We start from the raw sequence: 19,927 nt of genomic DNA, 5'->3' as shown, positions 1-19,927 counted from the left end.
GCCTTCTCGGCGTCAAGTGAGATGGCAGCGACCGGAGATTGTTCATTCGCCACTGACCACATGATATTGATGAGACGCCTGATGTTATCAGAAGAGCTACAGCCCCGAATAAATCCCACCTGATCTATATGTATAAGAGATGTCATAACCTTACTTAATCGGTTAGCCAAAATTTTTGACAATATTTTTACATCTAGTTGGATCAGGGAAATTGGACAGTAACTTTTACACTCGCTTGGATCTTTGTCCTTTTTAAGAATCAGACTGATCCGGTCTTGTGTCATGGTTGGAGGAAGTTTTCCCTTCTTTAATGATTCAGTATAAACTTCTAACAAAAGTGGGGCCAGTTCTGTAGCATAGGATCTAAAACATTCTGCGGCAAAACCATCTGGCCTCGGAGCCTTGCCAGTAGGTAGGGACTTAAATACCTCGTGAAGCTCCTCCAAGGTTATCTCAGAATCAAGAGAGTTTTTTTGCTCAGTCGTCAGTTTAGGAAGATCTAATGGTTCCACAAAGTTTCTAATATCTTCATCAGTAGATGAAGATGTGGAACTATAAAGATCAATATAGAATTCTTTAAAGGCATTATTAATATCAATGGCCGAGGTAAATATTTCACCACCAGCAGATTTCACTGAGGGAATAGTAGAAAAAGACTCTATCTGCTTTATATATCTAGCCAAAAGCTTCCCTGCTTTGTCACCCGACTCAAAGTATGACTGTCTTGCCCTGAATAACCAAAACTCCGTGACAAAATAGTATTGTATCTATATTTCAATCGGGTCAATTCTCTGAGGCCATCAGCTGACATACGGCACTTCAGCTCTGCCTCTGCACTTTTAATATTTCCTTCCAACTCCACAAGTTCTCGTGCTTTGGATTTTTTTGATGAATGAGGCATACTGTATGATCCGGCCCCTAAGAACCGCTTTAAGTGCCTCCCAAACCACACTCACAGAGGATACTGAGGACCAGTTGGTCTCCGTATAAACATTGATTTCAGTCTTTAACATTTGTTGGAAATCAGGATTTTGCAGAAGGGATACATTAAGGCGCCAACTATATGATTTCTTTTTCTCTATATGTGGCATCACCTCTAAACTCACCAGGGCATGATCCGAGACTAAAATGTTTCCAATTGAGCAATCAACAACAGATGAAATTAGGGATTTGGATATCAAAAAAATATATATTCTAGAATAAATCTTATGGACTGATGAAAAAAATGTATAGTCCCTACCGGATGGGTTCAAAAGTCTCCAAATATCCGAAAGACCAAGATTTTTACACATCCTGTGAAGCATCAATGTTGCTCTAGGGGGCTTACACACTTTTGCTTCACTATGATCAAGGACTGAATCCATCAAAAGATTAAAGTCTCCTCCCAATATTATATCACGAGGGGTGCCGGCGGTTTGCAACATCCCTTCAAGATCTATAAAAAAGCCTTGATCATCAATGTTAGGTGCGTAAATATTAGCCAAAATCAGACTTTGCCCTTGAATTTCAGCTAAAACAATAATTACTCTTCCTAATTTATCTTTAATCTGTTTGAGAAATTTGAATTGTAAATGTTTATTAACAAATATAATGACTCCCTTGCTCTTACTTGAGCCAACACTAAAGAAAACATGTCCACCCCATATCTTCCCAAATTTTTCAGCTTCCTGTGGGGAAAGATGTGTTTCTTGAAGAAACACTATATCATATTTCTTACGTTTAAGAAAAGTAATAACCTTCCTTCTTTTTTTGGGGTGCCCCAACCCATTTACATTCCATGTGGAGAGAGATAGTACACTCATATTAACATTTGACATATTGATAAAATAAAAAAAAAACTGTGTGTGAAAAACAAAATTATGAAGACCACATTCCCCATTAGTGAAACAATCAACCCCCGAACATCCCCCGGAACAAAACAAACAGAAAAAAGAAAAACGTGCGCATTATCCCCGCGCACGACAGTGCCAACCGCAGCAGGAGGAATAAGCACGAAGAACGAACAGATTAATCCACAGCTGTTCCAAAGGAATGTTATTCAACAGAACAAGCTCCAGCCACTAGGCGGAACCAATACAAAAAGAAACAAAACCGGCATCCCGGTTCCCCGGATGATCGAGTCAATTCACTCGGAGGCTGCATAAACGTATATACCATGACTTACACAATCCGTCAGCTTTATAAAGGACATCCTTTGTGTGAGCATGTAGATATTTTGCGGTCATCCGTAGTGTCCACTCTCAAACTGGCCAGGAACTTCAATGCAAATGTAATCTTCCATCAATGCAAAAGTTTCTTTAAGGAAAAGTGTTATTCACAAAACAAGCTCCAGCCGCATGGCGGAGCCAACGCAATAAACCCAAAATTTCGCCCAGCTTCCTCAAGAGTTAGGTACAGCGAGTCAGTCCCACTCACATGAGAAACATCCAATGGTTTACTCAGTCATTGATTCTATAAAAGACATTGCCAGATTTGGACATGTGAAAACTTTGCGACCGTTTTTCATTTCTATTCTCAATTTGGCAGGAAACATCAGAGCAAACGAGATCTTTTTCTGATGTAAGAGTTTCTTACATTCCTTGAACCGATCGCGTTTCTCTCTTGTCGAACTCGCAAAGTCTGGGAACAAGAAAACATTATGGTTCTTCCAAGAAAGCTTACCTTTGCTCCTCGCCTGGTGCAACACCTGATCTTTATCGGATGATCTCAGAAATCTGGCCAGAATCGATCTGGGCCTATCTCCCTCAGCAGATCTGTGAGCTGGGACTCTGTGAGCTCGCTCGATTTCCAGCTTGTGGCCTGTTATGTCGAGCCTCGGGAAGAGCTCGTCCAGGAATTTCACCATATCTCTGCCCTCCTCATGCTCAGGAATTCCAACAATTCGAACGTTATTCCTGCGGCCTCTATTTTCAAGATCTTCAAGCTTTTCAAGGAGATGTTCCAAATCAACTTTGGTCGCGGGCGGATTAGCGGTTAATTACCTCTCCGAAGATTCCAGAAAATCGATTCGTTTTTCAACATCAGACACTCTTGTACCTAACTCAGAGAATTTTATTTCCATCGCCGTAATTGATCGACGTATTACAGCGAGATCCTCCAAGTCACCGACATGTTGGACAACTGACGCTGGATCTCCTCTCCCGCCTCGCCATCCAAATCGAGTCCCCGGTCTGTAGGCCTATCGGGGCTTTCATCCTGAACACGCAAGTGTCTTTTAATATCTCCAGAGCCCGAGGATTTTGACTTCTTTGCCATGTTTTGCAACAAAGGACAAATGTGTAACTGGGTGTATCAAATTTCACCAGATTATAAAATGAGAATAATCGAAAATTCAGCAAAGTGTGCAGAGCTCGTCGCTCACATGTCTGCTCCTTGCATGGCGTCTTCCGACCCCCGAAACTCAGATACATCTTGGGTGGCCTGAGGGTGAGTAAATTATCAGCAAATTTTCATTTTTGGGTGAACTACTCCTTTAAGCTTTCATTTGCACCTAGTTGGTGGCATCTAGAACACATTTACCTGATATTAGATATTCACACTATAATCGAGCTGGCAAGTGTTTTAACATAAGTATGTCTACTTATAAGTCCAAATATATTCATTAAAATGAGCAAACATAATGATTCTTTAATGCATTTAAAAACTCTATGATGAGTTATGATGTTTTAAAGTGTATTTAAAAATGGTTTTAATTAAAACATACTGTTGACAATAAAATACTACAACACTGTTTATTTATTTAATTTTTTTAAGGAAAGAGAAATCTAGTATGAATTGATGTAAATAATCCAGTCATATTATGTTCCCCGCTGAACACCTGAACAATGAAATTTACTAACGGGATAATTACCTCACTCAAACACATCCTATATATGTGACATTAATCACTATATTCACAACATAAATGTCATATTACAACTTACATCTGCACAGACACTGAAGCCCATGAACAGCTAAACTTGAAGTTTCACGCCAATCAGAATGTGTAACTTACATTCTGAATACACTGTTTTCTAAAAAAACACGCTACACGTAACGCAATATCCTAAACTGTCTTAACGTGAGGAATTCACAACAAAGTCACTAATATATATAGCTAATACTTCAGTATATTCATTAAATGTGATTATTTCAAGAGCTCAAGCTTTCAGGACTTTTTTCTCATGTTGTTTAATCTTAAATATTCATCTTCAATATGTTCGATACATGTCTCAATATTTGTTAGTAATTTTCAAATATTTGAATATTTGATTAATGTTTGGTCTGTTAAGAGTTTTGCACATTATCGTCACTTAAAATGTTATTTTTCTTGACTAAAATAAATATGACATGATGAAATATTGACTATTGAAAATGAACACTGCTCTATGTGACGTACCGATTTTGATGTCAGCCTCCTGGTCAGAAGGAACCTCACGGAAACTGAAGGGTGATACGTCACTCCACATGGAGAAGGCTTTAGATATGCCTCTCCTCGTGTCACTGGCGTTCAACAGATTCCTTGGAAATGACAGCAGTCTGCACAAACATAACAGTAAATAAACACTACTCATTTACAGTACCTATTAAATGTGGACCAGTTAAAGCTGAAGTATATAACCTTTTCGATGTTAAAATACTTCTACTATCCCAGCTTAATATGCAGAGCCATCTATATGTAGTGTGTTGGTTGATTTCCTCAAATTGTAAACACTGTCTCTGTGGCACTATGAAAGTGATCACACTGTTTATTTTGACTCGTCCAGCCTAAAACAACACATTGACTCAGCCAATGGTGTAAGTTGGGGGCAGGACTATCTCTTTCTGATCTGTTCAATGGCAGATGAATGGCAGAGAAATCTGTTTGAAAACTATATTTATTTTTGCAATTCCGTTTTGTGGCACAGAAATTACACACTTCAGCTTTAACAAAAATATACATTTATTCCTCTCGCTGAGCACCTGCAACAAAGACCCAAGACAAATAAATGACATAAACATGCTGCATCAGAGAAACAAATTCTGTAACTGTGTTCCTTTTCATATTCACCATGTAAACTGTTTCGTAACGCTTCCTGGCAACAAGAGCGAACATGAGAAAAATGTAAATATGGTTTGAAAATGTCAACAAAGCAGATGTGCAGTCCCTAAAAGGTTTCAAACAGAGGGTTGTGACTTGCACAAATGACTGCAAAAATGCACAAACACAGAACTTACTTGTAGGTGAGCTTGAATTGGTCCCATTTAAGTTTCTCTGGAGTGAGTGTGTAGCGTTTGTTTCTGGAAAGGTGAAGCACATGGGAGCGGGCATCTTTACGAATTCCAACTATTAAAACTCCAGACATGAGAGTTTCTTCCTTGGACAAAAAGAATCTTTGATTAGTTGAGTGATTAATCTGTGATGAGGAGTTTCCACAAAGGCCCGTGCCACGTTTGCACCAAATGGTGTGATACCTTCACTTGTGAGGTGCTTTAAAAGGTCATTTTCTTTAATAAATGGTTTGTTAAGCCAGAAACACATCTTGTGCTGATTAGTCAAGAGTGATGTAAGCACAGAGACAATTTCGGGACTACTTCAAATATTTTACTGTGGAATTATATAATAATTTCAAAGTGGAAAGTTGATTTGAAGTTGGTGAAAAGTCAGACTTTATCTTTAACCCAGTCAGCTCTACAGCAGTATGTGTTTTTCCACTGGTGGGTTGCAGGTCTGTTCTGATGGGGTCACAGACAGCAGGGAAGAAGCAATGCTAAATGCAACTAATAAAATGCAATTAACCATAATCATGCATCATTAGTATCAGGGGTGTCATGTTCACACATTATTTTTTTCATTCTTTTGAGCAGCAGAATTCAGTGGTGGATATGGGCAGTGCTGCAGTTGTAATAATCCTTTAGGCATTGTATAATGTAATAATGTTTATGTTAATTAAAGTTATTATAAATTAATATCTATGGTTTACAGTGAACAGAAATACATGTATGTATCAGCAAAACAAATGTTAACTTGGTTTAATATATCTGTATGATTATGACATGTAACATTTTTTTTTTTTTAGATTGGTAAATTCAAATTATAATTCAGAGCAGAGAAAATGTAAATTCACCATTTCAGGCAAATTCAGTTTTCTTTCTTTTTTTTTTTTTTTTTGCAAATAGACCGACAGATATACAAACGTAAATAAGCAATCAAATACTGTACATAGGGCAAACATATATTTGTTTATATTTGTTCATTAACACATTTTTAACGTGTTATTTAACATATATGTAAATGAAAACAAAAATTACCATATATTTTTATTAACACATACATACGTACAAACACATGTACAGGACATGTAACAGATTGATGAATACACATCCTCACACAATTAACAATACTAAAGCCTGACAAATGTGCCATCAGACATGCAATATGCATCTTTATTGCTTAAATTATTATTAACCTGCTTTTGAACACAACATCACCATGCAGCTGGGTTCAACTACTGTAACGCCTCCCAAAACAGTCAGAAATCTAGGGGTAACCATCGATAACCAACTCAATTTCAAAGACCACATTTAAAAGACGGCACGATCATGAAGATTTACACTACAATATCAGGAAGACCCTTCCTCTCTGAACATGCCACACAACTTCTTGTTCAGTCACTTATCATAACTAGACTGGACTACTGTAATGCTCTCATTGCAGGCCTCCCTGCATTGCAATTAGACCTCTGAAAATGATCCAGAATGCAGCAGCATGTCTGGTCTTTAATGAACCAAAGAGAGCACATGTTACACCACTCCTTGTGTCTCTACACTGGCTGCCGGTTGATGCACATATCAGGTTCAAGGCTCTGATGCTGGCATACAAAACAGTCACTGGAACTGCTCCAGCATACCTAAAATCATTTCTGTAGAGCTACGTGCCCACCAGAAACCTGCGGTTGGCTAATGAGTGGCGCCTTATTGTACCAACACAAGGAGGCACCAAAACACTTTCCCGGACTTTCTGTTTCATCGTACCACGTTGGTGGAACGACCTTCCCAACTCCATCCGTTTTCAAACTCACTCACTGTCTTCAAAAAATGGCTAAAAACACATCTTTTCCATGAGCACTTAACCAGTCACTCATAATATATATATATATATATATATATATATATATATATATATATATATATATATATACATACACACACACTACTGGTCAAACTTTTTGAAACTCTTACTCATTCTTTATTATAATTTTTTTTTTTTGTTGGTTTGTTTTTTCTTCACATTTTAGAATAATAGTGAAGTCATCAAAACTATGGAATAACATAAATGGAACTATTGGAATTATGTTGTGACTAAACAAAATCCAAAATAAATCAAAACTGTGTTATATTTTAGCATCTTCAAAGTAGTCACCCTTTACCTAGAATTTGCAGACATGTACTCTTGACATTTTCTCAACCAACTTCTTGAGGTATCACACTGGGATGCTTTTTAAACAGTATTAAAGTTCTCATCTATGCTGCTTTGGTCCAGGTCATCAATTTCAAAAACTTTTTTTTTTTAATTAAATTTTAGTTTTATAATGAAATAAATTAATATGGTGGCACAATTATATTTTTGTCTACAAAACTAATTTCAAACATTTAAGCATACGCCTTCAGATCAAAAGATTTTTAAGATCATGAGAAACATTTCAGTCAAGTGTTTTAGAATTTTTGACTGGTAGTGTATATATTCTTGTTGCACTTTTATCTCTCTTGGATACTACTATTCTGATGCTAGTGAAACTTTGTAATACAGCAATTTTCGTACTGCTGTCTCCTTAAGATGAATCGCTTATGATGTATTATTCCTCTTTTGTAAGTTGCTTTGGATAAAGCATCTGCCAAATGAATAAATGTAAATGTAATTATTAGTCTATATTATAGTACATTATAGTACTTTTATTTCAATATAATTGTATTCAAACTTAATAACAGCAAGTTTCGATTGTAACTGATGATACAGTCAAAACTGCAAAGACAAAGTATTATGTTATTTTTATTCCCATATCCTTTCACAAACAGTAGCCGATGCACTGTGTTGAGGAAGACGGGTCCCATTCATCCCGTTAGATCTTACATGGTGGTACATTTACATTTATGCATTTGGCAGATGCTTTTATACAAAGCGACTTACAGTGCACTTATTAAAGTGACAATCCCCCCAGAACAACCTGGAGTTAAGTGTCTTGCTCAAGGACACAATGGTGGTGGCTATGGGGATTGAACCAGCAACCTTCTGCTTACCAATTCTGTGCTTTAGCCCTCTATGCCACCACCACTACATAGGTTTCATTTTTATCATTAAGTTTGATATATACTCCAAATATGATCTAACCACTGTTAGATCATATTTGACCTCATATGTCACAGCGATTGCACTTTATAAATTAAAAACAGCCGTTTATCAAAGTCCTGCCTTGATCAAGGTTGGTGCGATTCTTTCATGAAAAGTTCAAATCCACCAACAGCAGCTGTGATGACATTTACGGTGATCTGTGAAATATCATAATCTATGTCAAATTTGTCAAAATGTTTGTCCTAAACTAACAAATCCTGATGGAAATGGGGGCCTAGGTAGCTCAGTGGTAAAATACGCTGGCTACCACCCCTGGAGTTCACTAGTTTGCTAGTTCGAATCCCAGGGCGTGCTGAGTGACTCCAGCCAGGTCTCCTAAGCAACCAAATTGGCCCGGTTGCTAGGGAGGGTAGAGTCACATGGGGTAACCTCCTCGTGGTCGCTATAATGTGGTTTGTTCTCAGTGGGGCACATGGTGAATTGAGCGTGGTTGCCGCGGTGGATGGCATGAAGCCTCCACATGTGCTATGTCTCCATGGCAACGCGCTCAAAAAGTCACGTGATAAGATGCGCGGGTTGACTGTCTCAGACGTGGAGGCAACTGGGATTCGTCCTCTGCCACCCGGACTGAGGCGAATCACTATGCGACCACAAGGACTTAGAGCGCATTGGGAATTGGGCATTCCAAATTGGGAGAAAAAGGGGAAAAATCCTCCCCCAAGCAAAACTTAAATTAAACTTATCAGCCATTCATCACCATACATTTTCATTGTATGGAATAGAGAAGCTTTGACATTTTGATAAAAATACAAAAAAAGTAATACGAGTTTAAAGTGACATAGAGTAGGATGATGACAGAATTAAAAATTGTACGCAAAAGAAAAAATTAAAAAGTACACCTTGATTGGACTGACCCTAAGTTTGTCAAGTAATACGGAATATTACAATAATCATGTTATTGTTTGACTAATAGGTGGCCCAGCGCTTACAAGGTAACTTCAGGGAATGATGTCAAGGATGCTTGGAAGTTTCACTTCAGTGCAACAAATTGTTGGTAAAATAGTGAAATTTGAAAGGGTAGATATTATTATAATGGCCTCTTTTTATTTTTCTGACTAGTAGGTTGCTATAGTATACTGGTGTTTAACAGATCATTCTGTGTCTAATTTAAATGGGTACCGCGACTCACGCTGTGTTAATCACTGGACAGCGTGAGCACAAAGTGGGTTCATCAGCGCTGCGTGGGTGAGAAAGACCGGTTCCGCTCTGATCTCATGCTGCGGCTGGCAGATGCACTGCACGGTTTAATCAGGTAGAGCCATTTCATCACATTTTTGGAGCATTTGACTTTTGGTAATTCACATGTGAAACGGAACATGGCAGTGATAAGTAAGAGTGGGGCAAGCGTCTGACCCTTGATTGTTTCATGGTGCGACTGTGGCCCACAACTCAGGGGCGGATCTAGAACTTATTTAATGGGGTGGCATGCAGACTATGAGGGGTGGCAACACCAAAGCAAGTTCCCATGCTTGGTTTTAATGGATTAAAGTACCAAACTTCATTGCAACAAGTACTAGTTCATTCATTGGAGTCACTATCAAATTACAAATGCCCATGAATTTGTGATACAACTGCATTTCCACAAGAACCACATAGTAACCATTTTGCTACTGATTTGCCAACATAAAAAAAAAAATTTTTTTGCATAACAATAAAAAAGTAACAAAATGTCTATCTTCAGAGCACCATGACATTGTCTATTAAATACATCAAAAAATGCAAAATGTTCCTTAGCTTGACATTTAGAACTGGCAATCTGGACTAAACGTCATGACTTGCAGGCCCATTTTTATTTTATTTTTGTTAAGTGTACCCATGGATGGAAAATGCATGCATATCCCATGTTATTCTGCTTATAAAGTCCTTTATGCCAGTCACCTTTGTAACAGCTTGAATAATCAATTTGAAAGCGAAGGTTAACACAAAGTTAGGTCTAAATAAAAATAAACTGTACTGAAAATTGTACTGTGGGGGGCAGTTCTGCAAAACTCATGAATATGAATTATGTTATGCACTGTAAAATATGCTTTTAAAATACCTGTTTTGATCAACAGTCATTCTTAATGACCGATTCAAGCACCCAAATAAATATTTCACAAAATATGGTAATTTCATCTCTACATTTGCCACCATCAGTCTTGGGATTTTGTTAGTGAGAAGATTAATTCATAGATCAGCACTTTGATTAAGAACATGACTGACTGATCTAGTGGTAACTCTTTGCCTCCAGTTTTTAGGTGTTCAGTGTTCTAATTTGCCCAAATATAACTTTTTATTTTAATAAACCAAAATTGCATCTGTATGTCAGTAGATGGGTGTTACACTTAAAAAAATAAAATGCAATAAAAGATGCGGGGAGATGTGAGTAGCAGAAACACAGACACATTTATTGACAGTTCTGTATATGAAAAACAGTGAACTCCGAAGATCAGACAGTGACAACCACAAACTCTCTGCACCAGCAGCGGTAACACGGAAAAAATTAATGTGCACCCGAGCACCCGTGAACGAGATGACACAGCTCACGAACACCCGTCTGCCATCACACAACCCAGCCATGGAACACTCAGTTTATAAGAGGAAACGCCCCATCAACAATCAGCACCTGGTTACCCCACACCTGAGAGTGATTAAGAGAGAGGAAGAGAAAGAGAAAAAGACAACACACATTCTACATACACACAAACAATATGGCCAAGAAGGCCATTACAATGGGGACATGGAAAAGAAGGGCGGAAAAACTGCTAACACTAACAACACTGATAACAGCCACAACAAACACATCATAACATTCAAAATAACACATTCCAGCACCAGATTGCCAGTCACAGATAAAATAGAAACTCTTACTCCAGAACTTCTCAGAAGCATTATTCACATACCTGATGAAAGCTATTTCAAAAGCTATTTCAGCGATATATCAAATAATCATTCGGTGAATACTAGGAAACAACTGAGAAATTAATTTCTTTTAATTAAAACTTTTTTCCATGTATTTCTCCATGTGGTCACTGTTGTGGTTGTTGAGAAAATAAACAGGCGGAAGCCCAAACACTGTAAATGCGCTACAATAGCAAGTGATTGGTCCGATGCTGTTATTGGCTGCTGCTGTAATCAATCACGTGATTGGCTACTGCTGTAATTTGAGTCAGGTATGGGTCTGTGTAGTCATTAGGATTTAAGATAATCTAGAGCCAACTTTGGACACGATTGGCGAAGAAGCACAAAAAACAAAAAAAAATCTAGTGGGCAGAGAATCAATTCAATAACTCAACTCTGCATGAGGCCAGAAATCTTAAGGGAGAAAATGCACATTTCAAAACCAAAAGTTTTTAAGCAGAACAAAAAGTAACATTTGAGCAGTTGGTGGCATTAGAGTGTTTGAGGATGATTCAGACCCTTCCCAAGCAGTGTGCCAAAATTTACAACTTTTTACCATACGATTCAATTCTGTAAAAACAAAAAATATAAGGGCTACACACCTTGCATGGCCCCTTATTATGTTAGACGATGAGTGCAGGCAGTGTGTGGGATGAAAAAGTAATAAATAACTTCTTAAAATAACAGTAACTTTAAATGAATCATACTGAGACTAACAAGGAGTGACAATCTGCAAATACCTTTCACTTACTAAACATAACTATATGTACTCCTGTTGAAATCAACAACTTAAACCAGCCTAAGACGTTGGTTTTATCTAGTCTTCCTACTTGGTCAAGACCCCTCAAAACCCAGCAAACTCGTAGATATATTAAGTTTCTTGCACAATAGATAACTATTGTGAAAGAATTTGACCCCTTTCTCAGACAGCTATTTAGTTAATCTTCTTAGAAAGATCACCAACAACAAAAATGCCTTTAATTTAACTTTAAAAATGTACTTATGTCATGAATTATGTCTATTGACAAATTACAGCTTGGCAACAAGGGCATCTCAGACAACGGCACTCAGTAAATAAAGTAGATATCCATATGCAGAACTGTATATTTAGGGCCCGAGCACCGATGGTGTGAGGACCCTGTTGTTAACCTATTGAGGGCCTAAACTTACTCAAAAACTCATGAAACTTAGCACATGCATCAGAAGTGGCGAAAATATACATCTGATATGGGTTTCAGAAATAGGTGTGGTAAAATGGCTCAATAGCGCCACCTACAAACTTTCAACGATGTGCACTTTACACTACGTTTCACCTACACGTAAATCTGTACACGTGTGTAACATGCCAATACCTACAAAAAAGTATCTTTGACCCATGCCCTAAACTCAACAGGAAGTCAGCCATTTTGATTTTTCTCTTAAATTTTTGCTCAGTTTTTGCCATTTCCAGGCCTCATACTTTAACGAACTCCTCCTAGATATTTCATCAGATCTACTTCATATTTGGTTATTCTAATCTAAAGGCCTTGGAGATGCTAAATTGCGAAGCTTTTGAGTTTTCACTGCACAGCGTGGCCGTGATGGTCTGACAAAATGTGATGTTTCCCCAATGAAACAGGAAGTTGTTATAACTCAAACATACAATGTCCAATCTGCCCCAAACTTCACATGTTTGATAATAGTCCCGGCCTGAATACATCTACGTGCCAATATTCAGTTACAGTCATAGCGCCACCTACTGGAAACAGCAAATTCCAGGTCTTGTACTTCAACAAACTCCTCCCAGAGATTTAATCAGATCAACATTATATTTAGTCAGTCTTAATCTAAAGGCCTTGGTGATGTTAAATTGCGAAGCTTTTGAGTTTTCATTGAAGGGCGTGTCCCTGGTGGCCTGACAAAATTCGATATGAAACGAGTCACATCTTTGAGGCCTAAACATGCTCGAAAACTCATGAAACTTTGCACACATCTCAAAAGTGGGGAAAATGTACATCTGATACAGGTTTTAGAATTAATTTGGCAAAATGGCTCGATAGCGCCACCTACAAAATTTCAACGAAGCAGCCCTCATGCCACGTTTCACCTACACATAAGAAAATTGGTAGGCATATGTAACATGTCAACACGTTCAAAAAAGTCTCTTAGAACCATATCCTAAACCCAACAGGAAGTCAGCCATTGTGGTTTATCTCTTCAATTTTTGCTCAGTTTTTGCCATTTCCAGGCCTTGTACTTTAACGAACTCCTCCTAGAGATTAAATCAGATCAACATCATATTCAGTCAGTCTAATCTAAAGGCCTTGGCGATGCTAAATTGTGAAGCTTTTGAGTTTTCTTTGAACTGCGTGTCCATGGCGACTTGGCATATTTCGATGTTTCGCCATGAAACAGGAAGTTGTTGTAACTCAAACATACAATGCCCAATCTGCCCCAAACTTCACATGTTTGATAACAGTCCCGGCCTGCATACACCTACATGCCAATATTAAGTTATAGTCATAGCACCACCTACTGGCAACAGGAAGTGACATGTTTTGATGTATAGTTATAAAAGTCTTATTTGTTGTGAAGTAATAAATGTCATACCTTAGGAAAAATTAACTTTCCAGTCAGACACAGCTGAAGCAGGCCTAATAAATTGCCTGAGAAAAATGCGTTGTCTTGTTTAAATATCTGCTATGATATAAGATTCTGTCAGGCTATATGTCAGTATCATTATTCTGATGTAATTTCTGTATCTTTGATAAACTTTGTTGTGAAATAAAAAGCCTTTACCTCCTTAACTCTCCTGACTTCTCAAAATTACATACAAATACATGACCTGAAGAATGAAATACATTATAACTTTGCTACAAAAATTGAATGCCGTTCCCCTGGCACAGCAGCCCCAACGTGCACTAGGGTGCGAGGGCCCATTCATCGCTGCTTGCAGTTTTAATTCACTTTATTTTCTGTGTTATGTCTGTGAAATTATCTGTAAATATAGCTTCTGTATGGGCAGAAATTCTGATTACAAAATCACATATTTCTACTAATTTATATCAGAAAAGGGATGATTGGAATTAATACAAATGTAGAGATAATTATATCATTTGGCGTAAGCCCCATTTTACAGTTCACCCCTCACATGCTCGCTCAAACTGTCAGATCCTGCCGGTGGCGATGATGGCAGGGGAGTGGAACTTACCCCCACCCAGGACGGGACCTAAACTGGTGGTGATGGGGTGGAGGTGGGTGAAAATAACAAGTCTGCAAACAAAGAGAGACAGCTTTGCAGTCTCTCGACATGCTAGTAGCCATACCCTGCAGAAGGGTAGGCTAGCTTATGAGAATTGTAGAGCCCCTGTGAATGCTTTGTTTGTGCAATATCTTTGCAGAAGGGTAAAAAATGCTTGTGATTGAGCCCTTGCGAAATGGCGGGCATAATTGTGCAATACTCCTGAAGGAGGACAAAAGACGTTTTGCATTTGAGCCCAACGATGAGGGCAAGCATTATTTTTGCAATACCCCTGCAAAGATCAACAATGCTTTGCCATGTGAAGGGAAATTAATGCTTTCTTTATAACCCGCTGTGGAGCGGGACGTGGTCATGTGTCACTTGACACTTTTCCAGGTGGCTCATAACAATCCTATGGCGGGTCACTTAGGGCAAGAAAGAAAACTACACCATTTAATGGCCCACATTTATTGGCAGGGCATTCACAGGGATGTGCGTAGATGATGTGTGGCATGCCGCGAATGTCAGTTGGTGAATCCACTGGCCACCTCAAGAGCGCCATTGCACCCATTACCTCTAATCGAGGTCCCCTTCGAAAGAATTGGCATGGACCTCGTGGGGCCATTAGAAAGGTCAGCACGTATCGGTTTGCGATTATTAAGTTAAATGAATGGATAGAGGCAGGGCACATCAAATTTACCACCTCAACCTCCTTAAATTATGGAGAGAGGCGGCCCCCATGTCCATGGCGATGGTAGTTCTGGAGAGGCCGGAGCTCAGGCCAGAGGTAAAGTTCAAAGCCAATCCATTCACCCTGGTCCCTTGTGGAGACCACCTCTCGCCATTCCAGCTCACAGAGGCGGCCAGGTTGCAAAAAGAGTTTGCGGACATGTTCTCTCCTCTTCCCGGTCGGACTAACCTCATCCAACACCATATCGAGACCCCACCGGGAGTGGTAATGCGTAGTCGGCCATATCCGAACGCAAGAAAAAGATGATTCGGGACGAATTAGAGGCAATGCTCGAGATGGGGGTAATAGAAGAATTGCACAGCGATTGGGTGAGCCCGGTTGTTCTTGTACCTAAGAGTGATGGGTCAGTCCGGTTCTGTGTTGATTACCGAAAAGTCAACACGGTGTCTAAATCTGACGTGTACCCAATGCCCCAAATTGACGAACTGCTCGATCAGTTGGGTGCGGCTCAATTTTATTCGACACTGGATTTAATTAAGGGATATTGGCAGATCCCCTTAACTCTATTATCCTGTGAAAAAATTGCCTTTTCCACACCGTTCGGATTACATCAATTCGTCACTATTCCGTTTGGTTTGTTCGGGGCTCCCGCCACGTTCCAGCACTTAATGGATAAGATCCTCCGGCCACACACTGCATATGCCACTGCCTACTTAGATGATATCATTATATACAGTAATGACTGGCAGAGGCATATGCAGCATCTGAGAGCCGGATGCGTTGTTTGCAGTTTACTAACAACAAAAGAGAGTTCCTTCATGGCTAGCTTAGCATTAGCATCTGGGGCTACATATACTGCAGCGATTATGGTAGATGTAAATTCACGGGGCAGGTAAAAGGGTCTGCACTTGATAAAGAAGTACTCAATATCAGCAGAACAGCGGGATCTGGTAATAACAGCATCGGTAGGGGCCTGGGTAGCTCAGCGGTAAAGACGCTGGCTACCACCCCTGGGTTTCGCTAGTTCGAATCCCAGGGCGTGCTGAGTGACTCCAACCAGGTCTCCTAAGCAATCAAATTGGCCCGGTTGCTAGGGATGGTAGAGTCACATGGGGTAACCTCCTAGTGATCGCTATAATGTGGTTAGTTCTCGGTGGGGCACGTGGTGAGTTGAGCGTGGTTCCTATGTCTCCATGGCAACGTGCTCAACAAGTCACGTGATAAGATGAGCGGGCTGACGATCTCAGACGCGGAGGCAACTAGGATTCGTCCTCCATCACTCGGACTGAGGCGAATCACTATGCGACCACGAGGACTTAAAAAGCACATTGGGAATTGGGCATTCCAAATTGGGAGAAAAAGGGGAAAAATCCAAAATAAATAAATAAATAAAAAATAACAGCATCAGTGCACCAGGTTCTGTTTACATAGATGCAAACACCCCCACCTTTGCTTTTCCACAGCCGTTCTGTCAGCTCTATAGATACTGTGCCCCTCTAGCTCAATCGCGCTGGTTGGAATGGTGCTATTGAGCCAGGTTTCCGTGAAAACCATAACGTTGCAGTCCAAAAACATTCACTGAGTAATCCAGAGCCGTAGTTCGTCGATCTTATTTGCCAGAGACCGTACATTAGCGAGGAAGATGCTCGGTAGCGCTGGCCGATGTGGGTTGAGTTTTAACTTAGCCCGTAGGCCACCCCGCTTACCCTGTCTTGGTTTACGCTCGCGGCGCCGGCGACAGGCTGTCGGACTGGCTGACTCACTCGAGTCTGGGGACCAGAGTAACTCTGGAGGTAGGAGACTGAGGTTTAATGCTGTATCCACTGCGGTGTTTGTGCAGCGAAGTTTGATGTCCAATAGTGTGTGACAGCTGTATGAAGTTAATGTAAATTTGTGACAAACAACTGAGCTGAAAATAACTAGGTAAATAATAACTAATTTGCAAAAACTGGAGAAACGCTGAGCCTCGTGTCGTGCACACGCCGCCATCTTGTGAACACTGCAGACAGTCAAGTTTATGTTCAGTGAGTCAGGTCCACTTGGCAGCAACATGAAAATCACCAAATGGCTTACTCACCCCATTGTCTCTATGAAGGACAATGCTTGCTGTGGGCATGTCAATATTTTGTAGCCATCCTTAGTATCTATTCTCAATTTGGCCGGAAACATCAGTGCAAAAGCGACCTTCCGTTAATGTAAGAGTTTCTTGCATCCCTTGAATCGATCACGTTTCTCTTGTCGAATTCGCAAAGTCTGGGAACAAGAAAATGTTGTGGTTCTTCCAAGAAAGACTTCCTTTACTCCTTGCCTTGCGTAACACGAGATCTTTATCGGATGATCTCAGAAATTTGGCCAGAATTGATTGGGGCCTGTCTTCCTCAGCAGATCTCTGAGCCGGAACTTTGTGAGCTCGCTCGATTTCCAGCTTATGGCCTGTTATGTCAAGCAGACTCGGAAAGAGCTTTTCTAGGAATTTTACCATATCTCGGCCTTCCTCATGCTCAGGAATTCCAACAATTTGGACATTGTTTCACCAATTACGATTCTCAAGGTCTTCCAACTTTTCCCAATCGCATTCCAAATCTACTTTGGTCGCTAGCGATTTAGCAGCTAATTCCTTCTCCGATGACTCCAGATAATCGATCTGTTTCTCGATGTCCCCGATTCTTGTAACCAACTCAGAGAATTTCGTCTCCATCGCAGTGATCGATCGACGTATTGCAGCAAGATCCTCCAAGTCTGCTACGACCTTCGCCAGCATTACAGACACGCTCGACAGTTGATGTTGAATTTCTCCTGCCGCACCATCCAAACTGAGTCCCTGGTCTGTGGCCCTGTCTGGGATATCAGCTTGAGCACACAAGTGTCCTTCAATGTCTCCAGAACCCAAGGATCTTGGATTCCTTGACATGTTAACCTCATAGAACAGTTATGTAGCAGGGTGTATCGAATCTCACCGGTTTAAGACACAAAAATAATTAAAAACTAGCAAAGTGCGCAAAGCTCGCCGTTCACACATCCGACCCCCGCATGGCACCACGCGACTCCGACATCAATTATTAATGAAAGTTTAGGAATGAAAAATTACTGGATGGCTATATAACTATTTAAAATCTTGGGCAACTGAAAGGTAAAGGGATTGGCGAATGATGCAAGATGTAGATCATAAGGGAAAATGTGTAAATGCGAATAACGATGTGATGCTTGATGCTGAAGCTTCTAAAGAAGCCCATGTCAAACCAACAACAAGTATGCATGATCCATGATGTGTGAATCTTTAGTCGACTGAATATTCGCTATCTGCTTCGAAAGAAGCGCTAATCCGGCACTGGTTTTATCCCAATAAAGTAATACAAATACCTTACTTACCTGCTTAATGTTACTGCCCCAACCACAAGCATATATGTAGTGAACAGGGCAAAATGACTACGTGAGATGTGAGAGCATTAATGCGAAACTTATGTTTTGACCAGTAGATGCAGTAAATAAACTGTATGCGGAAACTTGAGTAATGAAGCTTGGATATCAAACGTTTGAGATAAGCCCCATTGTGTAGAAAGGCCCTATTTTTTTTAGAAAGCTTCATAGTCCTATCACTAATAAAAGAATTAATAGTTTACAGTAACCCAAATAATAAAAATCTCTACACTGTAATGATACCAGAATAACTCTAATAAAACAAAACATGTAACTGTCAGGATGTGGCTTCTACCATCTGTGTTTTCTGTCTGTCTGTCTCCCCCCATTTGTCTGTTAGTTGGTTTATAGTGGCGTGGCAATTTTCCCCACTGATTACTTCTCACCTGCAAGTCTTCATCTCATCACCAGCCTGTGCTACTTAAACCAGTCATTCATTGCCAGATTGTTCCGTCTACTGTAGTGGTACTAACAATAGGCCAGTTTTGATTTTAGTTTCTTTATTTTCCTCGTTTAGTATTTGTTTTTGTGCTCATTTGTGTTTCTTTATGCTTCAGATCCACCATCCAACCCACCTTCCTGTATTCAACCACTTACCTATTCAGTCATCTTCAGATCCACACTCCTTCAAGCCTTCCACACCAAACCATCCAGCTCACTGCTCCGCTCCGGTATTACCTCCTGCCTGCCCAGCCCTCTGCCTCCAGTGGCAGATCAACCACCTGTCTGTTCATCTTCCATCTCATTTCCCCAGTTTGTAAATAAATACCATTTTATCATACCCTCTCTCTCTGTGTCTGTGTTCAGCATTTGGGTTCAAACCATTGTTCAGGCATAACACTAACATAACTGTGATTTAGGAATTAGTACCCCTTGATTTGATTTTATTATTTATTGTATAAGAGCAGCAAAATGCTTTTTCCTGTTAATGAAATATGGAAATGTAATCAGCAATGCCCACCTCTAGATCTCAGAGGGCATGCAGCAACAGATGATACTCCCCTTTAAGGAGAACAGCGGGTGTAGACATATGAAGTCAAGAAAACATTTTGTGATTTAACGTGTGATAGGAGCGACCACAATGGATATAATCAGACCCCGTACGCTGAGTACTTATGCATAATGACATGCATGAATATTGGATCTAGATTCCCTGATGAGGGGCAAACACAGAGTAAACAAATCAACATTCATGAACCCGAACTCAGTTACCCGCATGACGTGGCCATAGTGGCTGGCGGACAGCACGATCACCTGATATGATCGGTGAGAACAGAGTACTCTAGTAAAATGAGATATTGGCACTTGAAACGCGATGTTGATACAATATAAGGGGTATGATGAACAGATA

The 19,927-nt window shown here is 39.9% G+C and overlaps 1 protein-coding gene across 2 annotated transcripts in view; it reads right to left on the bottom strand.

The window, feature by feature from the left end:
* LOC127415340 (matrix metalloproteinase-23-like) overlaps positions 1-19,927 on the bottom strand; it is a 47,160-nt gene that overhangs the window by 19,291 nt on the left and 7,942 nt on the right. The window contains exons 2-3 of one of the 2 annotated variants that reach the window (XM_051654076.1): positions 5,197-5,336; positions 4,379-4,518 (exon numbers count right to left, since the gene is read on the bottom strand). In XM_051654076.1, the coding sequence (XP_051510036.1) occupies positions 4,379-4,518; positions 5,197-5,336 (280 nt within the window). The remainder of the gene's footprint in view (positions 1-4,378; positions 4,519-5,196; positions 5,337-19,927) is intronic. The other variant, XM_051654077.1, reaches the window with a different exon arrangement.

Source organism: Myxocyprinus asiaticus, chromosome 24 (assembly GCF_019703515.2).
Source record: "Myxocyprinus asiaticus isolate MX2 ecotype Aquarium Trade chromosome 24, UBuf_Myxa_2, whole genome shotgun sequence".
Taxonomy (NCBI): Eukaryota; Metazoa; Chordata; class Actinopteri; order Cypriniformes; family Catostomidae; genus Myxocyprinus; species Myxocyprinus asiaticus.
This window is presented reverse-complemented; position numbering and strand designations above follow the sequence as displayed.